This window comes from Desmodus rotundus, chromosome 6 (genome assembly GCF_022682495.2).
Source record: "Desmodus rotundus isolate HL8 chromosome 6, HLdesRot8A.1, whole genome shotgun sequence".
NCBI classification, from domain to species: Eukaryota; Metazoa; Chordata; class Mammalia; order Chiroptera; family Phyllostomidae; genus Desmodus; species Desmodus rotundus.
Genome location: NC_071392.1, coordinates 121,737,759 through 121,757,804, shown reverse-complemented (window position 1 = coordinate 121,757,804; position 20,046 = coordinate 121,737,759). Strand labels below are relative to the sequence as shown.

At 37.9% G+C, this 20,046-nt stretch overlaps 1 protein-coding gene across 4 annotated transcripts in view; it reads right to left on the bottom strand.

Moving 5' to 3' along the window:
- PLCB1 (phospholipase C beta 1) overlaps positions 1–20,046 on the bottom strand; it is a 647,197-nt gene that overhangs the window by 112,817 nt on the left and 514,334 nt on the right. For all 4 annotated transcript variants that reach the window (XM_024559913.4, XM_053926267.2, XM_024559915.4 and 1 more), the window contains exons 17-23: positions 18,948–19,032; positions 17,271–17,395; positions 10,963–11,117; positions 6,823–6,987; positions 5,365–5,464; positions 4,361–4,465; positions 3,278–3,387 (exon numbers count right to left, since the gene is read on the bottom strand). In XM_024559913.4, the coding sequence (XP_024415681.1) occupies positions 3,278–3,387; positions 4,361–4,465; positions 5,365–5,464; positions 6,823–6,987; positions 10,963–11,117; positions 17,271–17,395; positions 18,948–19,032 (845 nt within the window). The remainder of the gene's footprint in view (positions 1–3,277; positions 3,388–4,360; positions 4,466–5,364; positions 5,465–6,822; positions 6,988–10,962; positions 11,118–17,270; positions 17,396–18,947; positions 19,033–20,046) is intronic.

Below are 20,046 nucleotides of genomic sequence, written 5' to 3'. Positions count from 1 at the left end.
TTCTTTCCCAGCACTACATGGTAAGGGAAAACGATTTTTTTCTTGAGTTTCAAAAATGAGGTCAGTTACGGGTTTAGACTTTTCAAAGGAAAAACAGTGTATTTTTTTTCTGTTCGACCATATGGAGTCTATCTGATTCAATGTCTCTAAATTATTTCTAAAGCTGAAAAGGTCCAAATTTTCTCTAAGTTTCACCAGCACTACACATTTACTGAAAATCCCTTCTGATCACCATTTGTTAGAGGAGAAACAAAAGGTTGCCCTAAAATTCTACTGTGTTTTTACCCCCGTTACTGCTGCATTGTCTCCAAATAGTTTTTTGGTAAGTGATGTCTGCTGCAAAGATGAAGCTTTGGCAGGACAGCAGTGTGAAAGGGTCCCTGCAGTCTCAAAGGCCCTCGGTCTCCGTACCTTACAGTGGCATTTTTTCAATCGTTATTAGAGGAACGGTCCTCTCTGAGGCACCAGCAGCAACACATGCAGTTACGAGACTGTCCCCTCAACGGCTGCACTACATTAGCTGAAACTGCTGGTGTCTTGGAAAGTTCCCTTCAAATGCAAGCTTGCTCCTTGGAGAACCTGGCTAACAAACAGGTGGAGGTTGATGATATAAAGGGTCTTGTTTCTAAATAGTGACAATTCATGTAATTTTACTTGAAAATGCTTCATTCAAACTTCTATTTCTTAGAAAATAAAATACATCTAGTTTATGAAAGAGATTCCTGTTTTCTAATTGGAGAAGAATGCTATTAATAGTAACTTATTTATATCTACATAAATTGTCTTTACCTTGAATTAAATTTTATTCAATATGGTAGAAGCTAAAGAAGGTAGAAGAGAAAAGAGATTCCAAGTTTCTGGTGCATTTCTAAGGAGAGTTTTAATTTCATATTGATGTCTCTATGAGCAAAGCAAGAAATCCATTGAATTCTGTAGTCTTAGTTAATCTTTTCAAAGGACATTGTTAAGAAAGAAGCACTATTATCTCTGAAGAAGCATCAGAATTAAAGATGTAACTATTGTCAGACATTTAAATTCTAGTTCCCAAATGAAAAATTCAGAAAAGGCACTCAATTTTTAATTTAATTATAAACAGAAGCTACTTAGCATTGCTGGATTTCCTATAAGGAGAGTTGCTCATGGGCATTCTTGAGTACATGATTTATTGAGAGAACTGTCTCAGGAGAGAACTGTAGGGAAATGAGAAAAGCAGATAGAATGGGGAGAGAAAACACATCAGCACATGGTCTTAGGTGGAATCTAGCCTCAACCTGATCCAATAGGGGCTTGGGAGTGTGAACTGCAACACAGAAGTTGCCCACCCCACAGTAAGGGGTGTGGGCTGTTACTCTCCCTGATCTTTCAGCCTCTGGACATGAATCACCCCCTTCTAGGAATAATTTTCTGGGCATCTCCAGAGGAGGTGGCTCCTATCAGTCCAGGCCAGTCCTCTGGAGGAGTCTGGAGCTGCGAGTGGCCAGCAGCCCACCACTGCAGCAGCCCTGCAAAGGAGGTGTGGGCTGGGCACCAGCAGCATCTGCTTGGAAAAAACATGGGAAGACACCTCCTTCAGTGGGTTCTGTACAAGCAGTGATGGCTTAGGCTAACCCCTCAACATCCAAGCAGGGGGCCTAAGGTTTTTGGGTTTTTTTTTTAATTGTTTTTTTCCCTTCTGCAGATGTTAACCATAAACTTCAGAAGCACAAATAACTTTGGAAGTATAGTCATGTCTACCATTAGGCATAATGTTCTGGCAGTGTAAAATTTCCCTATAACTCCACTTATTGCATACCACAAAAAAGCATTATTTATAAAACTTTTCAGTCTAACTTGAAATTTCGTCACAGAGGATGATTTATCTGCTGGTTCTACAGGATGTGATGCCCACAGCGTAAATGAGAGCTGGAAAATACTACTCTTATGTGAAGTGCTTTCCTTTCATTTCAGTTTTCTCATGTTCAATTAACTCAATATCTTAGATCCAAAACTTCTAAAATTCTATACAAAAACCAAGGAAATAATCATAGATGTGCTAAAATATTTATATGATGTTCATACAAGATCTGCTTCAAATAGGGAAGCATTCCAAATACCCGATGATAGGGGGTTGGAAATACAAATCATGGAATGGCTACACGGCAGAGAAAATGAAGTCATTGAAAGGCATGTCATAGAAGGATGTTTAATAATATGGAAACTATTGGCATTAAGTGAAAATAAAACACAGACTGTGAATATTATCCTACATTATGAAGAAGTAAAATTGTGCATAAAAAGACTAGCTACATATGCACCCCTTTTACAGTGTTATTGCTGGGTGGCTTGGGTGTTTCAGTTGCAGGTAATATCTTTAAGACTTTCTTTTCCTATTTTTAATTTTAAAATTTCCTATGATAAATCTAAGATTCTCTTTCAGAATAAGAAGAAGGCTATTAGTAAATAATATCAACTTAAATGAACTTGCTATTATAGTTTATCCAAACAATTTTCAATTTCCCCCCCACACTGATAGTTATTCTATTTTTATTATCCTTTCCTCTGAATTTTCTGAATATTCAAATAAAATATGAAAATAGCTAATTTTATCACCATTTTTAATATTTAGGTCATCTCTAATAATCATTAGATAATACTTCATTTTTTGATAATACTTCATTTTTAAAAAAAACAAATGATCTACATACAGTCTTCACTTCTAATATTTCTAGACCTTTCTTTATTATTCTTTGCATTGTTATATGTTATTTAAAATAATATAACAACTATTTGGGGAATATATATTTTAACACATAAATATACAATGTAATAATAATAGTAAATAGCTAATGGCCCATACTACACACCAGGTATTGTTTTAAATACTGTACTTTATATATTGAAAGAAATAAAAAAAGCACTTTGAAAATCCTGCACTTTAAAGACAAAGGAAACTACTAACCAACTTGATAATCATCTTCTTTCCTAAGTGCCTTGATCACCTTTAATTAACATGAAACCATCTAGAAATTTTCACCTGGAACAGCAAGTGTGTACTGTTTCATATGATCACAAAATAAGACAGTGGTGGTGGCCACAGCATACCAGGAGAAAATGATATGAAACATTCAGTCAATCATCTGGCAGTTTTGTGAAATGATAAATGATGCTGAACTCCATGAAAACGTTTTTCCAATGTGCGATTTTCTCCTCCTGAGCTGTGATGTTACATAGCCGAAGCCAGCACCTCGGTGTGGAAATCATGCTTAATGCTACGGATATGATTAGAACATCCTCTCACCTCTTTCTTTACTTCTTCTTCATCTTCCAGTGTCAAAGCAGCCAGTTGCTTAGCTCTCTGCTCCATCAGATTCACATATCGAATTGGATTTGACAAAGCTTCAATCACATCTAAGTAGGGAAGAGACATTCTAGATCAAAGATCCTGGAGGTATTGATTACCCATCATCCATCCATGCATTCATCCATCCATTACTTCACTATCCATCTACTCACCCATCAATCCATCAATTCATCATTTATTTTTAATTCAAACATCTACCAATATAATTACCCACTCATTCATGTTTTTGAAATGGACAAGAGTCAAGACCTTTTGCTGAAACCTCAGGAAGAGAGCATTCAAAAGAGGTCAGCTCTGAGAGCCAAACTTGACAGGTTCCAAATCAGAATGTCTCAATACTCCATATTTTTTAGTTTCTTTTGGGGGGTTCCATCCATTCCAGCAATGGTTCCCACAGTTGGCCTATTTGGCCCAAATGGTGTTTCATCAATGGGGACACTTCACATAAAAGGCCTGTTTTACAGACTGTTAAAACAACCCAAAGATTTGGCAATATGGGTTTCATTAGCACAGGACACTGTCTAGCTGGGGTGCCCGACGGCTGCCACCTTTGGATGGGGCCTGGGCTCCAAGCTTGCCATAGTCTGCACCACTGTTAGTGCATTACACCGGTCACTTAGCACCATGAGCATTTTAAGTTTATTATCCCTGGCCGACATCACCATAAATTAACTTCTCCAAACTGAGGGTTCCATGCATGAACAGAATCCGCGTTCTAAAACTGGCTCGAGGCAAATTAATTACACAGATCTAGACAGACTGCTGTAGTACCAGGTAGCGTGGGTTAGAGCGTGTTGGGCCCATGAGAATAGTGCTACTTCCTGGTGGATAAATATGCTCGATGCTTTTGGGGACTTGAACTAAATCAAATGAAAACTTATTCATAAAGGCTTGGGCAGCTGACCTTCTAAACATATATACAAAGTAGAGGTGATTCTGAGGACAGAATTTCCTGCCTTTGTTTCCACACATATGTGGGGGACCTCAGAAGGAGATACCCATCTGAGTTCGGCTGTTTACCTGCATATGTGTCTGGGACGTAGTCTTTCACCTCTATGTAGACAAAGAGAGCTGGGAGCATCAGCGGTTGGTTCCTCTCATTCCTCAGACAGATGTAGTGATAGCCTGGAGGGTGACAATGATATTGCGCATCACACATATTCTTCGCAATCTTAGTTAGAACACAGGAACAGCTATGTGATGGAAGTGTTTATTTTAGGTGGCTCTGGATGACAAACAGTTCACTTCTTTCTCATTTTAATCACACAGTTTTGAGTGATAAGGTATTATTTTTCTCATCAGAGAGGAAAACAATGTTGATTCTGATCTTTTTATTTCCAACTGTTTTCCCTCACAAAAGAGAATTCAAAGGCATGTGTCACAGATTGAACTATTGGTCCAAATTCCTCCCTTCCCTTGATTCCTTCACTTGCTCTGGTTTGGCATGTGGTTTAGCCACATGCTGTGTTCTGGACGATGGGACCTTAGTGATGTGCAAGCAGAGGCTTAGAATGCGCTTGCATAGTCAGCCTTGTTTTGTGCACTCCAGTGGGCTGCCCGGAGAGGCCCATACCAGGCGCCCACTGCTGGTCAGCCTGGGCCCCTCAGTGAGCACACGTAGAACAGTCCTAACTCGGCCCACAGCCTGAAGCACAGCACAGCTACTCGGCTGAGCCCAGGCAAACCCTGCCACCCCACAGACCTGTGAGTCTGAAGATGAATACTTGTGATAAGCTATTGAGTTTTCAGATAGTTTGTTGTACATAATTATTATACAATCATTGTGGCAAGAGTTGATTCAGACACCATAGCATGTCACAAAGGCAGAAACTGCCAGGTTTAAATAGTCTTAGAACAAGACTATTGTTCTTAGAACAAGACTTTTGCTGCTTTGGTGTCTTGCTATAGAACAAAACAGCAAAGCAGCAAGTAGCTTCCCAAATCATTCTTGAGTAATCATGTAAGACAGCGATGATTTTCTTTACAACATATATAAAGTTTCTCACCGTACTACCTATCCATACCTGGCCGAATTGCTTGCACTGGCAGGATCCTGTGACCAATAAATTTACCTCCTTCCTCATAAACTGCTATCCTCAGGCAGGCCAGTGAAGGAAGAACCACCTATGGAGGCAGTAAGGGTGCATGTGGTTACAAGAAGGAGCCACTCCGAAAAAGAATTAGAAAGACATTATGCATATGGGTCCTGCTTTTCCAAAACCAACTAGAAGCTTCTACTTAGCGAATTGATAACAAGTTGTTATATAATTTAAATTTTCAAAAGCAGAGGTGTTACCAGAGATACTGCTTTTTCTATGTTTCATCACCTTCTCCTAAAGAGGAATTTATTCCTGACACTGAGACCACTTGCGTTTGACATGAATATTTTCAATGTGGAAATGACAGAAGTTCTGTGTTTAAGTATAAAGAGTGAGTGGTCTATCATTGTTTAAGCATTTGCCACTGTATTTTCAAAGCAAATTACTTGCATATTTTCAAAACAAAAAACAAAAAGAAGTTAGCTTTCAGAATAGCTTTCAAAATGAGATTGCTTTATAAATTTGTAAAATCCCAAATAAGGCACCAGTTAATTGCACATTTTCCCCCTCAATATTAAAACACGTGGAGTACAGAGTTATATCCCATGTCAAGAGCATTAGGCCGATTGTATCCTTAAAAACTTACTTTTGTTAACAGGAGCAAACCAACATTTATTGACTATTTTTGACGTGCCAGGCATTTTCTAAATGTTTTCAGTGTATTAGGGAATACTTACAATAACTCTATGAAGGAGACACTATTATTAAATCCAATTAACATAAAAAAACATTAGGATACTGAGGCCTTCAATATAGACATTCTCTTTGCAGAAGACTTCCTTTGTAGATGCTCCCTCCAGATAAAAGCAAAGGGCGTGGTAAGAAAGTCTATCACAGAAGAGACTTCCTTTGTGTGATAGGAATGTGTGAGAAAGATTTGCTTTTTGGGGGAAGGCAGAGAGAAGGCCCAGTTGAATGTGAAAGGGTGTTTACTGGGTCAGACAGAACACAGACAATATGAAATGCCAGCTCCCAGTGGCTAGAGATTCTAGGGAATTTAATTAATATTCTTTGTTAACTAAGTATGGACTTCCTTTCTCTCAACTACCATGTTATGCTTACTTCCCACTCTACTTCATTTGAGTCATAATGAAATTATGTATCACCTGTACTATGAGATGATATGAGTTAGGTTTACATGTTATTCTGGCCTTCCAAATGAGGTATACTAGAATTAATTGATTCATAATATACTTACAAAATTCCAAACAAGTAATTCACAGAGATCTTGACTAATTTTTTCAAGATAGCTTTGAAAATGCTATTGCTTTATTAATGTGTAAATTCCCAAATTAAGCAACAAACAATTCTTCTTTTTATTTTTTGTCTCAGGGTCAAACCCCTAGAATACTCAGTTCCACGTCATGTCGACAGGAGACCCACCTTTTTGAACACAATGGGCTCTTCTTCCCAGACAGGGTTTACAGCATTTCCTTGTGAAGTCTTGGTCTTCAATGCTTTCCTCCTTGTGTCCACAGGCAGACCAAACATATCCACTTCCACATAGGTCCCGACTTTCTTATCGGAAAGAAACTGGCCCGAAATAACCTAGAAAATAATAAAAAAGGAACTGTTGATAAATGAACAATGATGAGGTGAAAAAATGCTTTCGGGAGGTACAAATGCTGACGGTGAATGTTGAACGATAAATGGAAGCAAGTGTACAAACATGATTTCTCTTTTGGCTAAAGAATTAGGAGAGGAACACTGCAAGCGCTGGGCTCAGAAGGAGTCAGTAGACAAAGTTGTAGAGGAGGAAATGAATGAACAAGTACGAAAAGTCCAATGAGATTTCTGCCTTTCGTACGTCAGATACCTCTATTACATGGAAGTTTGGTCTTTGGAGCCAACTGAGTATAAAGGTTTTCCTAATAATTAAAAATGTTACAAGAGAAAAACTCTCATTTTAGCATAATTATAAATGAAACTAAAAGGTAATTTAAGAGTGCAGATTTAAAATATAACATAAATAGACATAAATAGAAACTCTAGCATTTAAAAAAATTTCCCGTTGTTCTTAAAATTTAACTTGAAGGAGTGGTTGTGATACCGTGATATCCCAATTCTCAAAGTTGTTACACTTTAAATAAAAAGCCACAATGGTAATTGAAAACCAAACCTGACAAATACTGACTTTAAGCCATCAAGCTCAGTTTATCATCACTCCTAACCTCACCTGGTGAGCAATCCACACAACTGTGGGTATCCTTTGCCCAGGTATAAAACGATCGGGTTTTGTGGAGTTAAAAGAGATTTTAAAATTAAGTATTTATAAAATGTTTTCCATGTCTGCCTCTTCTTCTCACCCAATTTTCAAAATCTGAGTGACCCTCGGGATTGCAAGTAAAGGCACCTTCTGCTTTAACACCGGAGATGGCAGCAGGGGAAAGCAAGTGCTGACCCGGCAACACGGCCAGTCGGGCTTATCTGGTTGACAGAGCTGCCTGCTGACCACGAGCTTTCCGAGCTCAAGTCAGTGAAAGGGGCAGAATTTCCAAGATTATGACTGAGTCAGAAACCGAACACAATGGCAGCCTGAGAAAGGCCATGAGAGGTCGAGTGAGGCCGAAGTCAGCTGAATACTAATGCGGTAAAAATTTCCAAACACTTTAGACAGAAAGCCATGAGGGAGAGGCTGTCTGAATTTGTCCTGGGACAACTAATTTCTCCTGAATGTTCTCTTTAGCCTGAGTACATGACACCTGCCAGCAACAATCTCTGCTTAATTTGAGGTCCTACAGGAGAAGTACCTAACAGACATTTTATAGGTTCGGCACTTACAAGTTCTGTGAGTCGCAGGGGGATTCGCAAGCACCCGTGCTTTCGTGTGTTTATGGTGACTGGTCAAAGCACCAGTCCTTAACTGAGACGGTGGCACTAACCCTCGTCTCTCATCAGTGAGACGACGGTGGCACAGCATTTGAGCCCACAAGTCCACTCCGGCACTACAAAGTCCATGTCGGAGGATCAAAACACAGGCACCACCAGGCATGTCTGCGCTCTTCTTGGTTCCAGCGGCAAGGTTACACGCAGGACTCTGCCGCAGCGTGGCCGTCCGCTCACGGGACACTGGCAACTCTACAACGGTGTCTCCATGCCGCACCCAGGCAGCAGTTTCCGCTTTTCTGGGACTCCACCGTATCCCCTCAACTTACTTCCCTGTCTCTGTGTCATCGTTTTATAATTGCTTACCCCACCACAATAGAATGTTCAAGAGAACATCAAAGAGCAAGCCAACATGTACAAAACAAGATGAATCGGCCAAGATGAAACCTTAGTTTCACCCAACTATAACAACAATTGGAAAGGATTTTTAAAATAACATTTTATCAGTGTGTGATGCTTAAGAATATATCTTAATCAAATGATAGGAATTGAGCATTCTTTGTGGAAGACAACTTCCTAAAATGAATATAATCTTGAAGCTCTAATTCTACCAACCCCACTCTTCAAATATATGCTGTGGAATAATTTCAAAAGAAGTAGTTGTGAAAGATGTCACTGAAATTTTATTTTTAATCTTTGGTATAAACTGACAAACTGTAAAGTAAAAATGGGCTCAACAAGCTTAGGGTAGATAGAAATTAGTGAAACTGTTACAGAGCCTTTTTCAAATATAGTTTTTCATATGCTTTTGGTGTAGGGTTAATGGGAAAACTGAATTGATATCCAATAAAAATGGTTCTTAGTTAATAGTTATCCAGTAAAATAAAAAATAAATAAAACTTTTAAAAAGTACACAAAATTTAGCCAAAACAACCAAGAGCTTACAGAATTAATGTAGAAAGCTCTTTATAAAAATGTTTTCCCATTAATGGTATTAAAAATATTTTGTCAGAGCTAAAAAAATTTTATTTGCTGTAACATCAATTTCAAAGACAGCAGAAATCATTTAAAATTAATTTTTTAAGGTCAGATGAATGTTTAATAAAGCAATTTTTAATTTAATATGTGTTTTAAATCCCTGAATACTCTTGATAGATTTTCGGATCTATGCTATACTGAGTTCAGAGCTTTTATTCAATATTTCACAATGCATTGAGAATATTTTCTTTCTCTAATTTTGTTCAGTGTGGATATTTCTGTAGAATAGAGAAAAAAAAAGGCCAGAAGAGTTTTCCAATATAGGGCACTAATTCTGTGGTAAATTCATTGCTGGAATATCTACACCAAAGAATGGGCTGAACTCCCAATTGTTTTATTGGCTAGGGACCAATTTTTATCCTGTTAAACCTTTATCTCCTACATGTGTTAGCTCGGGTAGGATGGATAGCAAACCAAGGCAGGGAGGAGGAGGGAGATGTGTCTCACCCACTAACTTAGCATCCTGAGCCTTGTCCAATAATGTGCCAGGTGTTCCAACATCACAGGAAACACCACGCTAACCTGGGAGGAAGGAAGTCCTTGAAATTCTATGTATTGTTTCCACTATCTGGGAAAGAAAACCTTGAAACTGTGCTTTCATCCCAAGGCCTGGGAAGGGGAGGAGGAGGACATCCCCTGTGCCCAAAGAAGCAGCCCATAAAACAACCTCAGTTAATTGCCTACCTCTGGTCACTATCTGTTTTACGAGGGAGTCCCTAATGCTTTCAGAAAGAGCCCATAAATAACTTTGGGTAACTGCCTCAACTTTAATTAACTGCTTCCTGTCACATATCTGTTTTACAACCAGAAGAACAATTTGGGTCCGGAGCAAGATCAGCATTCGGGCTAACAGAACCTCACATACACCTAAGTTAGGGCAGTCACGTCCCCCCAGGAAAGCTGGCACCACCTTTGCTGGTCAGTCAATATGTAACTCCCTCACCCCCATCCCGCCAACTATGTCAGTCCTCAGAACAAAGGACCTGGGGCCCTTGGGCCGCCCTTGCCTTGCTTTACCCAGAACCTATGCCTTTCTCGCCCCCCTCAGCAAGGCCCGTCCTCTTCCACGAGAACGTACTAGTGTTCACGAACAAACACTGCTTCCGTGTTAACAGACTTGCCGACCTGCAGCTCTTTACTGCATCACCAAGAAGACCAAGATTTCTCCTGAAGGACGTGTAGCTTCCGAAAAGTTCGACCATATTTTGCCGTGTATAATAAACACTTGTTGCCCAAATTTTTGAGGGAAAAATATGGATGTGCATTATACATGGGTAGTGCCTGAGATAATTTATGTCTATTCTTATGTTTTATAACTATTTGTTACATAAAATTCCTTGTATCATAAGATGTTCAAAAGTAAATGCTAAAATTCCTTTATAATACAAAAAACAAATATCTAAATATACATAAATAAATACTTGAATTAAAAAATTAAAACAAAGGATTTTTTTCCTGAAACTTTGGGCCCAAAATGTGGGTGTATATTATATGCAGCAAAATACAGGTCATTTGGATTCAGTCCTTTAAAAAAAGTATGAAGGAAGTTGAGATTTTGTTGGCAACTACATTTTTGATGACTAAACTACTGTATTTATGCAAAATAGGTACTGTTCAAGACTTTTGTTGGGGACAATTTAGGAACAGAGATGTACGTACCTTAACAGATAAAGTGTTGGCTACTATGCCGTCGACGATGCCTTCGGTGAATGGATCAAAATGCTTGTCAGGTCTCCTCATAAACTCTGGCTTTAGCCTGTAGCCACTCTTCCCATTATACTCATACATCCCCATGTTTATCTGCATAGCCAGGTCTGCACAGCAAAACACAAACCTTACCGTGACTCTGTTTATCTTTGCAGGAAGAAATAAAGATGGTATCATAGTCCACTTTTGTTCCCTCTTTGAAAAGAAATATTTATTCAGTATAGAAATTTAGGAAATACATACAAGAAATTGAGCTATAATCTCCAAATCCAGAGATAAGCCACTACCAACAGGTTGGTGTATATTCTGTTTTCCTACTTCAAATATATTTTGAACATGCAGTACGTACATCTCATCAAATATTTGTCTGTTTTAGTTTAACAGCTGTGTAAAATTGTTTTGAATAACATCTGAGTACATGTATTAATCTAAGCCCCTCTTTGGGAAAATTCGTCTTTTCTGAATTGTCACCATTGGATGAATATCATTGTGGTGAAATCTTTGAAGATTTCATTAATGATCTTCTTAGGAGTGAAATTTCTGGGTCAAGATATGCACTTTGGAAAAGCTTTTAGATAAACCTTACTAAAATGCCCTTCAGAAATCTTAACCTATTTCAAACCTCTAAACCATTTCTAAGGATGGACTCTGCACATCTCATCAACAATGGGTGCTTAAATTTTTCCTTTTTAATTTATAGGGGGAAAAGTTTCCTGTAAAAATGTTTCATTCCTTTGATTACTTACCACCAATATCTAATTATACCCTGACTCATTTCTAATGGACAAAGATTACTGGTCGGAGGTTTCTAAGACTCTGTATGAAATTAATGTCCACACTAACTGCAATTACTGGGGTTAAAAAAAACACATTTTAAAGTCATAAGAAATCTGAGAAGCTGTCATTTATTCCAACTCATCTCTATTGGGGTGGACAATAAAGAGGTGATGGTAGACATATTTCAAAGTTTCATGAAACAAATTACTTTTAGAGCAGGGAAAATAAGTAAAATTTTATCTCTCATGTCATTAAGCTATTGTAACTATCAGACTAAAACTGAACAAAATTAAAAAAAAAAAAGAAAATTATGGACTTGAAAATAATTAACTCCAAAAGCCTAAAAAAGTTATATTAGCAAATCATAATGTTTTTAATTTTATTTTTTATCCTTGCCTGAGAATATGTTTATTGATTTTGGAGACAGAGAAAGGGGTGGGGTGAGAGAGAGAGAGACATCTATGAGTTGCCTCCCATACAGGCCCCAACTGGGGATTGAACCCACAACCTAGGTATGTACCCTGATGTAGAATCAAACCCACAACCTTTTGGTGTAGGGGATGATGCTCCAAGCAACTGAGCTACTTGGCAAGAGGATGAATCATATGTTTTTAAGAATAATACACAACAGAGACTTCCGGCCAGGATGGAGGCATAGGTAGATACTCTTTGCTTCCTTGTATAACCAAAAGAATGATAACAACCAATTTAAAATAGAAAAAAACAACCACAACTGTCAGAAAATTGAACTGTGCTGAAGTCTGACAACCAAAGAGTTAAAGAAGAAATATTCATCCAGACTGGTAAAAGGGACAGAGATGGGAAGCTGGGGAAGAGAGGACATGCAGCAAGGTGGTGTCTGGTGGACTAAGTGGTCCCACATTCACATACGGATAAACTGGGAGGAATAACTGGGGAGCAAGACAGACCGTGAAACCCAGGGATCCAGTGCCTAGAAAATAAAGCCTCAAAACCTCTGATTGTAAAACCTGTGGTGGTTGTGGCAGTGGGAGAAACTGCCAGTCTTACAGGAGATTCATTGGAGGGGCCCACAGGGTCCTAGAACGTACACAAGCCCACCCACCCTGGAATCAGCACCAGCGCAGCACCTGGAAGGGGGGAATTCACTTGTGGGAAGCAGGGGAGGTGACTGAAAGCTGGCTGAGAGCCCAGCAAGCAGCATTGTTCCCTCTCTCACTTCTCCCTCACATCCAGTGCCACAATTCCATGAGCGAAGTGGGTTGCCCCACCCTGGTGAATACCTAAGGCTCCGCCCCTTACAACCTCAGGTGCACTGAGACAAAGAAACATGAGCCAAATGAAAGAACAGATCAAAACTCCAGAAAAAGTCCCTGGCTTCTTAGCTCAGTTGGTTAGAGCATTGGCCCAATATGCCAAGGTTGCAGGTTCAATCTCCAGTCAGGGCACATACAAGAATCAACCAATGACTGTATAAATAAGTGGAAAACAAATTGATGTTTTTCTTTCTCTCTTCCCTTCCTTCCTTTCTCTCTCTAAAATCAATAAAGAAAAAAAAATTAAAACCCTCCAGAAAAAGAACTAAGCAATGAGGAGACAGCCAACCTATCAGATGCAGAGTTCAAAACACTGGTAATCAGGATGCTCACAGAAATGAATGAGTACAGCTGCAAAATAAAGTAAGAGTGAAGGCTATACAATGTGAAATAAAGAAAAATATACAGGGGATCAACTGTGAAGGGAAGGAAACTATGACTCAAATCAGCAATTTGGAGCAAAACGAAGAAAGAAACATTCAACCAGAACAGAATGAAGAAACAAGAATTCAAAAAAAATGAGGAGAGGCTTAGGAACTTCTGGCACAACTTTAAACATTCCAACATTTGAATCATAGGGGTGCCAGAAGAAGAAGAGGAAGAGCAAGAAATTGAAAACTTATTTGAAAAAATAATGAAGGAGAACTTTCCCAATCTGGTGAAGGAAATAGACATGCAAATCCAGGAAGTTCTGAGAGTCCCAAAGAAGTTGGACCCAAGGAAGCACACACCAAGATACATCATAATTACATTACCCAAGACTAAAGAGAAGGAGAGAATTTTAAAAAGCAGCAAGAAAAAAGAAGACAGTTACCTACAAAGGAGTTCCCATCAGACTACCAGCTGATTCCTCAAAAGAAACCTTGCAGGCAAGAAGGGGCTGGAAAGAAGTATTTGAACTCATGAAAGGCAAGGACCTACATCCAAGATTACTGTATCCAGCAAAGCTATCATTTAGAATGGAAGGGCAGATAAAGTGCTTCCCACATAAGGTCAAACTACAGGAGTTCATCATCACCAAGCCCTTATTATATGAAATGTTAAAGGGACTTATCTAAGAAAAAGAAGATCAAAACTATAAACAGTAAAATGACAACAAACTCACAACTATCAACAACTGAACCTAAAAAACAAAACAAAACAAAAAAACCCTAAGCAAACAACTAGAACAGAAACAGAATCACAGAAATGGAGATTACATGGAGGTTATCAGTGGGGAGGGGGAAGGAAGAGAATGGGAGAAAAGGTGTAGGGATTAAGAAGCATAATTGGGCCCTGCTTGGTGTGGCTCAGTGGATTGAGTTCCGGCTTGCAAACCAAAAGATCACCAGTTCAATTCCCAGTCAGGTCACATGCCTGGGACAACCAGGTCCCCAGTAGGGGGTGTGTGAAAGGTAACCAGGCATTGATGTTTCTCTCCCTCTCTTTCTCCTTCCCTTCCTCTCTCTCTAAAAATAAAATAAATAAAATCTTAAAAAAAAGAAGCATATTTGGTAGTTACAAAATAGACAGGAGGAGGTTAAGAATAGTATAAGTCAAGGAGAAGCCAAAGAACTTATATGTATGACCCATGGACATGAAGTAAGGAAGGGGGGATTGCTGGAGGGAATGGGGGTACTGGGTGGAGGGGGATAAAGGGGAAAAATGAGACAACTCTAATAGCATAATCAATAAAATATACTTTAAAATAATATACAACATGTATGTAGAATTTATCACAGGAACACAAGGATAACTAAATATTAGGAGATCTATCAATATAATTTATCACATTTTCTCACAAAATAAGAAATGAACATATCATCATCCCAATAGAAGTCAGAGACATAAAATAACATTTAACATAAATTCCTCATACACTTGTAGTCATTAGGACAAGTGCATACTCCTTCAATGCATGAAAGAATATCTGTCTCAAAGTCATAGCCAACAATTACTCATGGTTACAACAGCAGAATTCCATTAGTTTCAGGATGAAGAGAAAGGAGCAACCCTCAATATTGTTATTTAATATTATACTAGAACAATCAGTCCAAAGTTCTAAGAAGGGAGGAAAACTAAATGTGATTAAATTATTGTGATTTTGTATACGAAAAACCCAATACTGGCAAAATAGAGAATTATAGGAGCTTAGGAAGATTATAGAATTTATAAACCAAATTTATGTACATAATAAACATACAAATATTATGTCCAGAAACAATCTGTTAAAAATATAATGTTAAAAAGAGAGATATAATGTTAACGAAATCAACCAAATAAGCTAGACTGCTAATGAAGACAAGTGACTTTGCTGAGGGACTTAACATAACAATATTTTAAGTGAAGAGAAAAGCATTCTTTCTGTCATAAGAAAAATTAAAAGATAAATTATTCAGATGAATTTATAAATTTAATGCAATTTAATCAAATCTATCTTTTTGAGGGATGAAGAACCCATAATGACAATTAAACTAATATAAATTTAATGTGATTTTAATAAAAATATCCTTTTTTTGGTGGAGGAAAGGGAAAGATGATAACAATTAAACCAAATTCATTTGAAACAGGAATCCTAGAGGCAATGGCAAGAAAAGAAATGAAAATTACTAGCCCTGAAGGAGAGTTTCCACTTCTAGGTATTAAACCATTTATTAAACACTATAATAACCTAGTAAGGTTTTGGTTCTAGAAAGCAGACACATTTGTTAATGGAAAAGAATAAAAATAAAAAAAATGGACCCAAGCTAACAACAACATAAAAGGCTGAAACTATCAAGCTGTAACGTCAGGTCAGTATAAGAAAGGATTGATATATTACTGAAATTATATAGCAAAATTAAAATTAAATTGATGCAAGGGTAAAATTACAAATAAAATAACACAAAAGAAATAGAGTAAATGTGAATTGGATCCTGGGTGGGGAAGCCTGTAATCATAAAAGCAATTCAAGATTCCATAAAAGAAAACATTAACAAATCTAATCCCATCTGTTTCACAAAATAAGAAAACATGCCCTTTATGGAAAAAGTGCTGTTATAAAAGAATAGGGAAATAGGCAATAGGCCTGAATGGGTAATTCATAAAGGCAGAAATATAAAACTCAAAACACATTAATAAAAGCAGGAATATACAAAATTTTAAATCCACATATTTAAAAAGCTTAACCTCAATAATAATCAAAGACATAGAATTAAAACAACAGTGCAATGATAATATTTTGTCTGAAAGTGAATTATTATTATTTAATGACAATACTTAACCAAGATCTCAAATGAGCAGAAACACCCATCACATGTTGTTGACAAGGAAGAAATCTGGTGCAACATATTTTGAGGAACAATGTGGCAATTTGCAAAACATTCTTCAAACTTTCACATCTTTTAACAGAGTAATTCTGTCTCAGGAACATTTCCAAAAGAACATTAGGAGATAGACTTGACAATTTAAATTCAAGACTGTTCTCAGAGCGTTATTTACAGTAGAAAAATTCTCTGATGTTCTGTGATAGGAAGTGGGTCTTAGTGAATTATGAAATGTACTTAATATACAGATAATAAAATCCATGTTTCTGTGTAGCACTTACATATAGATATGGAATTAAGTGAAAGAGCCTGTACATACATGGCTAAAAATCCTGACAGATCTCAAGGCCAAAAGTTAACAGTGTCGTATCTCTGAGTGGTAGCATTCCAAAAAGTTTTATTATCTCTTTATACATAGTTCAATTTTTCTAAATTTGCTATATTAAGTACATATTACTTTAAAAAGTATAAAAATTTTTGTTTTAAAATAATGTAGCCCTGGCCAGGAAGCTCATCTGGGTAGAGCATCCTCCCAATACATCAAGCTTGTGGTTTTGATTCGGGGTCAGGGCACATGCAGGAATTAACCAATGAATGCGTAAATAAGTCAAACAAATTGATGTTACTCTCTTCCTATCTGTCTCTCTTTCTCTAAAATCAATAAAAATCAATATTTTAAAAAATAATGCAAAACCAATAGAAAGATTTGTTTATATAAAGTATTGAAGACAATTGTTCAATTTGCAAAATTCACTCTTTTTTTTGCATTGGTATTTCCTTTACTGAAATTTGTTTTTATTTGTTTCAATCAAGTCTGGCAATTTTCTCTCCTTGGGAATGGATTTTGGACTCTTGGAAGTGTGGCTTCATAACAACAGAAATGAGCATGGACTATGCTACTTACCCACTGTTTGGAAATTCAGGGCAACCATTTGGCAACCTGCGTTCCAGAAAAGCTGCGGCATATAGTTGGATGAATCTACTCGTGTTCCTTTTGGATAGATCCTGCTAAGCTGCATTTTGTTATATCTGGACCATCATGTTAAGTAGTGAATACAATTATAAGAAGAATTAGCCAATAACATTAACTGAGAAACCACCTTCCACCTTTCTCCACTGGGAAATGAGCGGACTATTGATGAAACATTGGGCTAGCGGGTGAAATATGTAAAAACCCTGCTGGACAAACAGAGTAAGTGTGATTTTACAACATAAATGCAGCATCACCTTTGCACAACCTTGTAGGTGAAAACTAACAGGTAGCAAAGATGGCTGAGTCAAAGCCAACAAGATTTGGTGCAGATTATTAAGGACGGGCTTAATGATTAAAGACTCACGAGGAAGCTCACGGATGCCAATCGGGTGAGAGGATGACCCTGTGTTGGGCAGAGACAGACACCTTGACCCGCATGGCTATATTTGAAACGCTCTCTGCTCATTTCCTCATCCTTCTCTGGGAATCCTATTTGCCATGGCTGTGGCACTTTTTATGACTAATAACAAGGTAACTACAGCACTGAAGGTTTTGACCTTGTTTTGCGTTTTGGATCCTACCATCATCAGTTTTCCACCCTGAGAATCTTTTAGTTATTAAGCAACAGCTATGTGTTTAGAGTACGATGGACTATTCCTATTACTAAGTTAGGTAGAGGTTAGTTGTTTCTGAGCTCAGGCTGGGGTACTGGGCCAAATGGAGCTTGAACTTCTGGAACTTGCTAGCTACGTATATGATCTACAGCAGGTTATTTCACTTTTCTGTGCCTCAGTTTCCTTATCGATAAAATAGATTGAATAATTCCTACATCACAGGGCTATTGTAAGGATTAAATAAAGTAAGACATATAACGAAAGGTCAATCACACAGATAGTACTTCATGAATATTAATGATAGTGATTTTTATAGTGTGACTGTTTATGGAGTTTACATTTGTTCTCTCTCCTGTGATGAGTTTTAAATGTGATTTCTTAAAAATTCTAGAACTTGCTTCATGAAATTGAGCTCTTTGGGACATTTAGTACTAATTTTATGAAAAATATTTAAAGACCTATTTCATTTTGGCTCATAGATAGTAATAAAAAGTTTTTGTTGCCAGAAGTATCAACAAAGTCATTATTAGTAAAATATATTTATATCCTCATATCATTATTTCCACTTTTTTTTGATTGGACATCTATTACATGTCCAAGGATGCAAGATGCCAAGTTACATGTATTATATCTTGGACACACACACTTACACACACTTTACATATGTTATCCCTAGTGCAAACGGTGAGCCACAAAGCTGGCATCATTATTCCTGTCTTACAGATGAGAGAATTCAGGAAGATTAAGCAAACTGACAAAGGACAAAGAGCTTGAGGGTAAGAAAATAATCTTGAAATCCTTTACTCCAAGGCTGTTTTCTTTTCCATGTGCCAGGCAACCCCTACTCAGTAAGTGCATATGAACGTGAGACTATTTATCACGCCCACGTGACAGACTTAGGCCATTTCATGCATCATTTTGCTTGAAACAGAAGTTAAACAGCACACAGCTCCCATTGGGCCGACTTAGCCAACATTCCTCTAATCAAGGATACTCTACGAATTCCACCGGAGACTTCGTCAGCTGCTCAAGTCCTTTGGTTTCCACGAAGGAAGACATTTCAAAACTTTTATTTCTTTCTGGGTTAGTGACAAAAAAATAGTAAGAGATAAAATTCAGCATGTAAGTTAGAACATAAAAGAAGTAGGCAAATGTTCAGTGAATTTAGGGAGATCAATATTCAATGTAACTTTTATACGCATATATTTCGGGGAACTATTTATCTGCTACAAAAATCGAGTCTTGTCAGTTGTCTCTCCCACTGTTCACTACCTGGGTCACATGGGCCTATAGTTGCACAAGTCAGGGACATGGTGGCATTAGGGTGGGGAAGTTAACTTTACTCACGGGTAGTGTGGCAATGACAGCTGTTCCGTCCAAAGAGCACAGGCCCCATGGGAATCTTTCGTTTGCAATCCATTCAGATTGATTTCTGGGGGCCATTGCCGGGAGTAACTAAAGAGACCGCGGGTATGTTTGCTGGAGGCTCTTTCTTTGACGCCCACATTGTCACAGCATCACTACAGTTTGTGTACACACTCTGGTTCCACGACTAATGTATGTGACATTAGAATTAAGGTGTTTCAAAGCAAAAGGACCCTTGGAAATTTCCCCGTCTGATGGCCTCATTTTCCAATCAGATAACAAGGTTGGGAGGTGAATGTACTAGAGGTCTCTATATTCGTGAACACAGAGCAACATTTGAAAAGTGAAATCCAGGCTTCCAGTTAGAGTGGGAGAGTGGAAACAGGGTCATCTTGGTTTGGAGGGGCTAAGAGCTGAGCAGCTTCTCTGTCTTCCCCCAGCTAAGAAGCGAACTGTTACACACAGCACCGGCACAGAGCTGCCAGACGGCACTCAGCTGTTAAAGTTTTGTTCCCGTTGAGGCATTTTTCCCTCTTTGATGCCCACTTTCCATCGTTTTTTAAAGCCTCATTCTTCTTCCTAATACTTCCCAGATTCCTTTACCCTTCTTCCGCAATTTAATCATCTGTAAGGTAAACCCTTAGTTATCTTATTTATGTCCATCAAGTCTATTTTCATGACTATTTTAACCATGACTGCTAATTAAAACTAAGTCAATTTAATAGATG